Source organism: Tribolium castaneum, unplaced genomic scaffold (genome assembly GCF_031307605.1).
Source record: "Tribolium castaneum strain GA2 unplaced genomic scaffold, icTriCast1.1 ptg000060l, whole genome shotgun sequence".
In the NCBI taxonomy this organism is placed as follows: Eukaryota; Metazoa; Arthropoda; class Insecta; order Coleoptera; family Tenebrionidae; genus Tribolium; species Tribolium castaneum.
Window position 1 is genome coordinate 131,052 of NW_026986657.1, and position 7,889 is coordinate 138,940.

A 7,889-nucleotide genomic window follows, 5' to 3' on the forward strand; every position below is an offset into this window, starting at 1 on the left:
AATTTCTTTGAGGAAAGTACTATTGATCTATTTATTTTTTATAATTATTAATAATAACTATTAGTGTACCTATTAATAGCGCAAAGTTGTACCTTTGTCGATTGAAGCATTTTCTCAAAATCGACAATATAAATTTGCGCTCGCAACACACATACACAAAACTTTTTCTGAATCTCCAAGTATTAACAATATACCATAATATTCAGAACAAAACCATGTAACAATTTATTAAAATTGGCAATTATTTATTTTCTGTTTACTCGTTGTTACTAGTAACTATAGCTAGTTACAAAAATCACTGGACATTTGATTTCAAAAAAAAAAAAATAATAATAATAATAAAAAATAAACAAAATGGGAGAACAAGCGTTTTTTTCAGTTATGTCGCTTTAAAGCGACAAAGTGACAGTTTTGGAGAAACGTCAACCTTACGTTGCTAATATAGACATTATAATATGTAATAATTATAAATGACAGCACAACAACTTATACTTATTTTAAGAAATCCGCGTCTTAATTATGCACCCAAATATAATACTAAATATTAAACTAAAAAGGATGTACAAACGAGAGAATGTTATAAATATTTTTTAAATTTCTAATTTAAGAGTTCGTCGCTGCTCCTTTCAGATTCCATCAAATGGATAACTTCGGGGGAAAACCCGGAGCGCCGTCTTCTTTTTTTTCTAAGGCAACACGGCATGGCATGGCTGCCCAGGGTGCGTTCAGGAATGAAGAACCAATGGTTCCGATTCCTCAGGTGAAATTGAATTCGTATCAGAATATGTAGTATTGTTTGTAATGTAATAACTAAAAAAAATGAAATTAAGACATATAGAAGAAACACTAAAGAGAGTTAAGAATTTGATTAATCCGAGATGTTACTTTCCTGCTATTTCTTGATTTCTTTTGCGTCGCACTTTTACCGATGTAATTTGTTTTTGCTGTTTCATTTTAAATTTAATTTAAAAAGAGCTTCGATTGATAAAAAAAAATCTAGATTTGAGTGGTCGGTCATTAGATTTATTTTTTACTTAATGAAACAAATTTTATTTACTTTTAAATGTTAATTGTGGTTCTGAAAAGAACCGATTTCATTTTTTTCTTCTTTTTAAACGATGAAAGAAAAAACTTCTCTATTTTGAACTTGTGTATTTGGTGACGGCTTTGGTACCTTCAGAGACTGCGTGCTTTGCCAATTCACCAGGCAACAAGAGACGAACCGCTGTTTGAATTTCCCGGCTCGTAATCGTCGAACGCTTGTTGTAATGCGCAAGACGAGAAGCTTCAGCGGCGATCCGTTCAAAGATATCATTAACGAAACTGTTCATGATGCTCATCGCCTTGCTCGAAATACCGGTATCGGGGTGTACTTCAATTCAATTCAATTCAAAATACGTTTATTCAAAATAAATTACATTTCAAAAGGGATTTTGATAAAATATATACAAGATATTTACAACTTAATCTACGAGTCCGGACTGTTTTAGGCTTTTGGCCTCTTCAGTCAAGGAAATGGATGAATGTTGTGTGGGAGTGTGTGTGTCGTCGGGTGGTGAGTGAAAGAGTGAGAAGTTTGGGGCTCGTAGGAAGCTGTGGATGTGGATGTCGTCGTGGGTGTCTTGTCGGTGTCGTCAGTGGCGTCTCATTGTGAGGGGCGTCTCTTCAACGAGAAGTTGAAGATTGTCGGGCAGGTCGGGGTACAGCGCTGAGAGAAGCGCCGTGGGTGGATGGGGCAGTTTTCTTCTGGGGATCCGGGGGACTCGGTTGCGAAGAGTGTTGTCGCGTGTGAGAAACTTATGTGAAGTGTTGAGTGTGTTTTGGGCAATTGTGTTGTTGTTGTTGAGTGTGCGTTTGATGTAGTTTTGTTGGAGTTTGTGAAGACGGTCTGTGATGGGGGTGGTGTTTGTGTCCTGGTGGAGGGAATTGCTGGCGTGGAAGCGGTCGAGGCGGTGAATTCGGCGAAGGATTTGTCGTTCGCATGTGGCAATGCGATGTGTCTTGGTGTGTGGGAGAGATGCGTAGATGGGGGCTCGGTACTCGATGACGGGTCGGATGAATGTGTTGTAGGTGTGGAGAAGAGTGCGGGAATGGCACCCTTGGAAGTTTCCCATGAGATGGCGGAGGAGGTTGGATCGGTTGCGGACTTTCTTGAGCGTGTTCTGGAGGTCGGTGTCGAGTGAGCATGTGTGTGTGTAGGTGATTCCTAGGTACCTTGTGGATGGCACAAGGTCGATGGGTGTGTTGTCGAGTGTGATGGTGATGTCGCGTGGGTCGAATTTCTTGTTTCGTGTGAGGTTGGGGTGTTTGAAGAGGATGGCGGTGGATTTTGTGGGGTTGATCTTCACTCTCCACTTGCGAGTCCATGTGGAGATCTGGTTGAGGAGGGGCTGCAGGGTCCTGGAGGCTGAGGCGGCGGTGGTCCGGGATGTCCAGAGGGCGGTGTCGTCGGCGAAGAAGCGGGTTTTGGTCTGGTGAAGATCTGAAACAGGAAAATCAGAACTGTAAAAAATGTAAAGAATGGGCGACAGAACGGAGCCTTGAGGGACCCCGGAGAGAAGGGGGACGGGATAAGAAAAGGAATTTTGGACTTTGACTTTGCAGGAGCGGTTTGAGAGAAAAGAGTCGATTAATTTGATGAAGTTGAGGTTGATGTTGTGGGAAAGAAATTTTTGGATGAGACCATCGTGCCAAACACGGTCAAATGCACGTTCGACGTCCAAGAAGACGGCTAGTGTGCACTGGCCGAGATTGGCACTCCGGGTTGAGTCGGTGAAGAGTTCGAAAGTGGGGTCGGAAGTGGAGCGATGGGGGCGAAAACCGAATTGTTCAGGGGGCAGTAGGTTGTTTTCTTCGAGAGTGTGTCGGAGACGAGAGGCAAGAATTGTTTCGAAGATTTTTCCCAGAATGTTGAGGAGAGAGATGGGACGATAAGAAAGTGGGTTGTTGGGGTCTTTGTTGGGCTTGGGAATCATGATGGTGGTGGCTTCTTTCCATGGGGTTGGAAAGTGACCGGAATTGAAGCAAGAATTGTAAATTGTGGTGATGGATGTGATGGCTGTGTCAGGGAGATGTTTGAGAAGAATGGGTTTGATCTGGTCTGGTCCTGGGGCTTTCGAGTTCTTCAGCCGGATAATGAGGGCTTTGATCTCGTCGTCGGTGGTTGGAGCGGTCAAGTCCGGGTTGTCGGGTGGAAAGTCTGGGTCGGGGTCTGGGTCGAGGTCAGCGTCGTAGTCAAGTCGGGGGAGGTTTTGCCTGAAACGGAGAGTGTTGTTAGTGACTGTGTTAAAAAAGTGTTGGTTGAAATGTGGGTCATTGGGGACTTGGTGGATGTTTTGGAGGGTAGCAGCAAAACAATTTGCTTTGTCTTGTGGGGTGTTAAAAATGGTGTTGTTGACTGACAAATGGTGGATGGGGTGAGATTTTCGGCCTGTGAGTGAATTGAATTTGTCCCAAAACTTTTTACCGTCTCGGTAATCGAGGGAGCTACAACTGTTTGACCAGTGGGCAAGACGAAATTGGTTGATGTCACGTCTTATTTGTGCATTGAGACGGTTAAAGACAGTTTTGAGGACTGGAGATCTGGTTTGCACGAATTCGCGATAAATTCGGCGTTTGACTCGGATGAGGGCAAGGATTTGAGGGGGCAATGGTTTGCGATTTGTTGGAATGTGTTTGATGGGTACAAAAAGTGTTTGAGCTTGTTTGATGAGTTGTGTTAGTTGTGTTACTTGTGTGTCAATGGTGTTGGGGTCAAGTGTGTCGTCAATGTGTGGGAGGTTGTTTGTGATGTAATTTTGAAAGTCGGTCCAGTTTGTGTTGTTGAAATCGAAAATGGGGATGTGCGTGGGTCGCGGTTGGGGGCCTTGAAGTGTGAAGTTTGAGACAAGAGGGAGATGATCGGAGGTGACTGTGGTGCCAATGAAAGAGTCTGTGTTTGTGATGTGTGTGAGATTATCGGTCACAATGATGTGGTCTACGATCGATGTGCCAACGTGATTGATGAGTGTGGGAAATTGATTTCGAAGACGACAAAGAGGAAGAGTGTTGAGAGAGCGTGTGAGGTGTCTGCCGTTTGTGTTTGAAATTGTGTCACCAAAATCGGTGTGTCGAGCGTTGAAGTCTCCGAGAATGACTGCGTGTCTGAATGTGGAAGTGTAATCGAGGAGTTGGGTACTGACGGTTTCGAGAGGAGGATTGTAATAACAAATAAACAGAATGTTTAAATTGTTAATGTGAATGGTGGCTGCAACGGCTTGAAGGTGGTCAAGATGAGGGGGTAAGATGTGTTGAGATGAAGCGAGTGAAGTTGAGACAAGAAGTGTGACGCCGTGTTTGGCTCGGGTTGTGGGGCTGGGTTTGTTGTAGGAGTGGAAGCCTGTGATGTTTACGGGTCGTTTGGATTGTGTCTCTGTGATTGCTGCGATGTGAATTTGGTCGATGTGTAGAAAATGTCTCAAGGAGGCAAATTTACGAGAAATCCCTCCCGTATTGACTGTGGCGAAATTCAGAGAAGCCATTTTTGAAACGGGGGCCAGAAGGATTCACCGAAATGGTGGATTTATCCAAAAGTGAAGTGAATTTTGTTTGATGAGTGTGAGATTTTTAGATCGCGTCGGAGACAAGCGCGAGCGGAATGTTCGAGAACAGATTGGATTTTCTGTTTCTCGAACGGAAAAAGGTCAAAAAGGGTTTTTGTGATGAAGCGTAGGAATTGACGGGCAGAAACGAAGGGTTCGCGCTCGTCGGAGTCGTCGTCAGAATTTTCGGGATCGAATTCCTTGTCAACGATTTTGATGGGAACGACGGGGGTTTCTGGGGTCATTTGGGAGGGTTTGATAAATTGGGGGCAATCTCGGGACCAAGCGGGGTGATTCCCCTGGCATTTGGGGCATTTGGGGTTTGAAACTGCGGAAGGGCACGGTTTTGACCGATGATTGTCGGGGCAAGTGGGGCAGATGGGCTTGTTGGGGCATTGGGAAAAAGAATGGCCAAATGTGAAGCACTTGGCGCACTGGAGAGGGGCTGGTTTTGGGGGGTGCGACGGCTCGCAGGGGTGAACGTGGCCGAAAAGTGAAAGGCCATTTGACAGGAGTGTGTCGATCGCCGTTTTGTCCGGTGTCACGATACGCATGAGAGGAGTTGGTTTGTTGGTTTTGGCGGAAATGATGCGCCAAACTTTTTGAATGTGGAAATTATTCAGGGCTGAAATGACGTCTTGGGGTTCGATGTCAGAGCTGACGTCTCTGACAACGATGGAAAAAGTGATGGGTTTGGGTTCGATTTGGGGTAGGAGGCGTGTGGGGTTTAAGAGTTTGAACTGGATTTTCGAGCCAGGGAAGCCAGCTTGAAGCGTTGAAATTTGGTTAGGGGTAAGTTGCCTGGAAAGAACAAGAAGAGCGGATTTGTTGTAATTGACTTTTAGAGAGTCAATTTGGTGGAGGCCGAGTGAAATGAGGTGAGAGTAAAAGCTTTTTTGAGTGGCGAGTGGGGCAGGGATGTTTTGGATTGAGTAGCGAAATGAGAGTTTTTTTGAAGTGGTAGTTGAAGACGATTTTTCCGAAGTGGTAGACGAAAAGGATGCTGATGTTTCGGAGTTTGATGGTGAGGGTGTGCGTGAACGTTGTTGGGTGTGTTTTGTGGATTTTAATGTAGTGGCGTGAGTTTGTGGGGGTGGCAAAATTTTTTTGTCCATAAGGGACGGAATGGGTTTGTTTTGGGGAAGCGTTTTTGGAGAGTTTGCAGAAGACGGAAGTGAAGTGGGTAGGTTGAGGGGTTTTTTTGGTGAGTGTTTCACCGGGCCCTTGGAGCGGAGCCGACGCTCGTTCTCCATTGTGGAAACTTTTGCAATTTATCACTTTGGATTTCACTGTCACTTCACTTAGCAAACAATCGAGTGGCTGAGCGATCAGAGTCAGCGCAGAGACTCGATGTGTTCACCTCGAGAGCGCGAAAGGAACTGGGGGTGTACTTGCTTCAATACCTTATAAATATAGATTGCATAGCTTTCCTTCCTCCTGCGCTTCTTTTTCTTGTCGCTCTTCGAAATATTCTTTTGAGCTTTTCCAGCCTTTTTCGCTGCTTTACCGCTTGTCTTTGGTGGCATATTTTTTAATATTTCTAATCTTAATAAAGAAAAAAAAAAAAAAACACTACTTGTTAAAAATGTTTTATATACGAATTTACTCCGAATCAAGACCCCACCTTTTAGTATAATCATCCAGTCAGAAATACGACTTCTCTATAAGTAACCGTATAAATACGAAGCCAGAAACGCAACTTTAGTCATTCGCAGTCGCAGTAGTAGCATACAAGTTATACGCGCAGCATATTCTTATAGTTTATTTTGACTTTTCCATAAACTACGAAAACCACCATCATATCAACATGTCTGGACGTGGAAAAGGAGGAAAGGTAAAAGGAAAAGCCAAGTCTCGTTCGAGCAGGGCCGGTCTTCAGTTTCCTGTTGGAAGAATACATCGTTTACTTCGTAAAGGTAATTACGCCGAACGAGTCGGTGCCGGTGCTCCAGTTTATTTGGCGGCTGTGATGGAATATCTTGCCGCTGAAGTTCTTGAATTGGCTGGAAATGCTGCTCGTGACAACAAAAAAACTCGTATTATTCCACGTCATCTTCAATTGGCCATCAGAAATGACGAAGAATTAAACAAGCTCCTTTCCGGTGTGACAATCGCTCAAGGTGGTGTTTTACCCAACATCCAGGCGGTCCTTTTGCCGAAAAAAACCGAAAAGAAACCATAAACAGCTAACTGTTGTCTCTCTAGTTGCTGTGAGAAGCAGCAAGCTACAAAAAAATAATAATATCGGCCCTTCTCAGGGCCATCATTTTTTTAACAAATAAAAAAAAGAATCACAAACTTTTTTTAAAGAGTAAATAAACATACCTACTTAAAGTTACATAAAACTTGGCAAAAATTTATTGCACGATTTAAAAAAAAAAGAGCACTCAAGATGTTTTATTTTCTTAATAGTTTAAAAGCAGGTAAATTTTTATTGCCTCTCCTAGACGGCGAGCTACACGCCGCGCCGGTGGGGGGCTAGCTAATCCATGTATATCGGTTAGGCTTTGATGTTTTCTTTCTTTAGTGGTAATTATTATTTATCTCTGAAAAGTCAAAATTCATCCCTTTAAGGAAAAGCATACGATTGATTAAACAACAAAGTCATAAAAACCACACAACTTTATTTGTTACATTTCCTAGAAATATAAAAACAGTTTGGAAATCAAACATTTATTATACTGGTGGTTTAACTGAGAGCCTTGTGATACGTACTTTTTTCATTTGTTTAGAAATATTTTTGTGGTTCTGAAAAGAACCGTTTTTTTTCGTCGAAAATTAAAATGCGATGAATAGTAGAGAGTAGATTGATGTAACTAACGATGAGGAAGAAACATAAAAACCAAACAATGCTGGTATACCGGTATTGTCGTCGCCTCGTAGTCTCATAGATAAAACATAGGTTATAAAAAAAACTTAACCGCCAAAACCGTAAAGTGTACGCCCTTGACGCTTCAAAGCGTAAACGACATCCATGGCGGTGACGGTTTTACGTTTTGCGTGTTCGGTGTAGGTGACGGCATCACGAATGACGTTTTCGAGGAATACCTTCAGGACACCTCTGGTTTCTTCGTAAATGAGACCGGAGATACGTTTCACTCCTCCACGACGTGACAATCTTCTGATCGCGGGCTTCGTGATGCCCTGGATGTTATCACGTAAAACTTTACGATGACGTTTTGCTCCACCTTTTCCCAATCCCTTTCCACCTTTGCCACGACCGGTCATTTTGAATGATTATTGATTCAAATTAAGCTTTGTTTCACAAAAGAAAACGACACAGATTTGACTGCTTCGTCGAAAACAACT

At 43.1% G+C, this 7,889-nt stretch overlaps 2 protein-coding genes across 2 annotated transcripts; both read right to left on the minus strand.

Moving 5' to 3' along the window:
* Positions 1 to 1,059: 1,059 nt before the first annotated feature.
* On the minus strand, positions 1,060 to 6,147 carry LOC135267614 (histone H2B). Its single transcript, XM_064359660.1, has 3 exons — positions 5,972 to 6,147; position 2,098; positions 1,060 to 1,372 (listed from the first exon to the last, which is right to left on the minus strand). Exons 1-3 carry the CDS (start codon positions 6,104 to 6,106, stop codon positions 1,137 to 1,139), a joined length of 372 nt encoding a protein of 123 aa, XP_064215730.1. The 5' UTR covers positions 6,107 to 6,147; the 3' UTR covers positions 1,060 to 1,136.
* Positions 6,148 to 7,326: 1,179 nt separating this feature from the next.
* Positions 7,327 to 7,889, minus strand: LOC135267612 (histone H4-like). The gene has a single exon (XM_064359658.1). The coding sequence runs from the start codon at positions 7,806 to 7,808 to the stop codon at positions 7,497 to 7,499; it is 312 nt and encodes a 103-aa protein (XP_064215728.1). The 5' UTR covers positions 7,809 to 7,889; the 3' UTR covers positions 7,327 to 7,496.

Bases quoted from the DNA above. Each gene is read 5' to 3' on its own strand.
- LOC135267614 (XM_064359660.1), bottom strand. From the start codon at position 6,106: ATGCCACCAAAGACAAGCGGTAAAGCAGCGAAAAAGGCTGGAAAAGCT.
- LOC135267612 (XM_064359658.1), bottom strand. From the start codon at position 7,808: ATGACCGGTCGTGGCAAAGGTGGAAAGGGATTGGGAAAAGGTGGAGCA.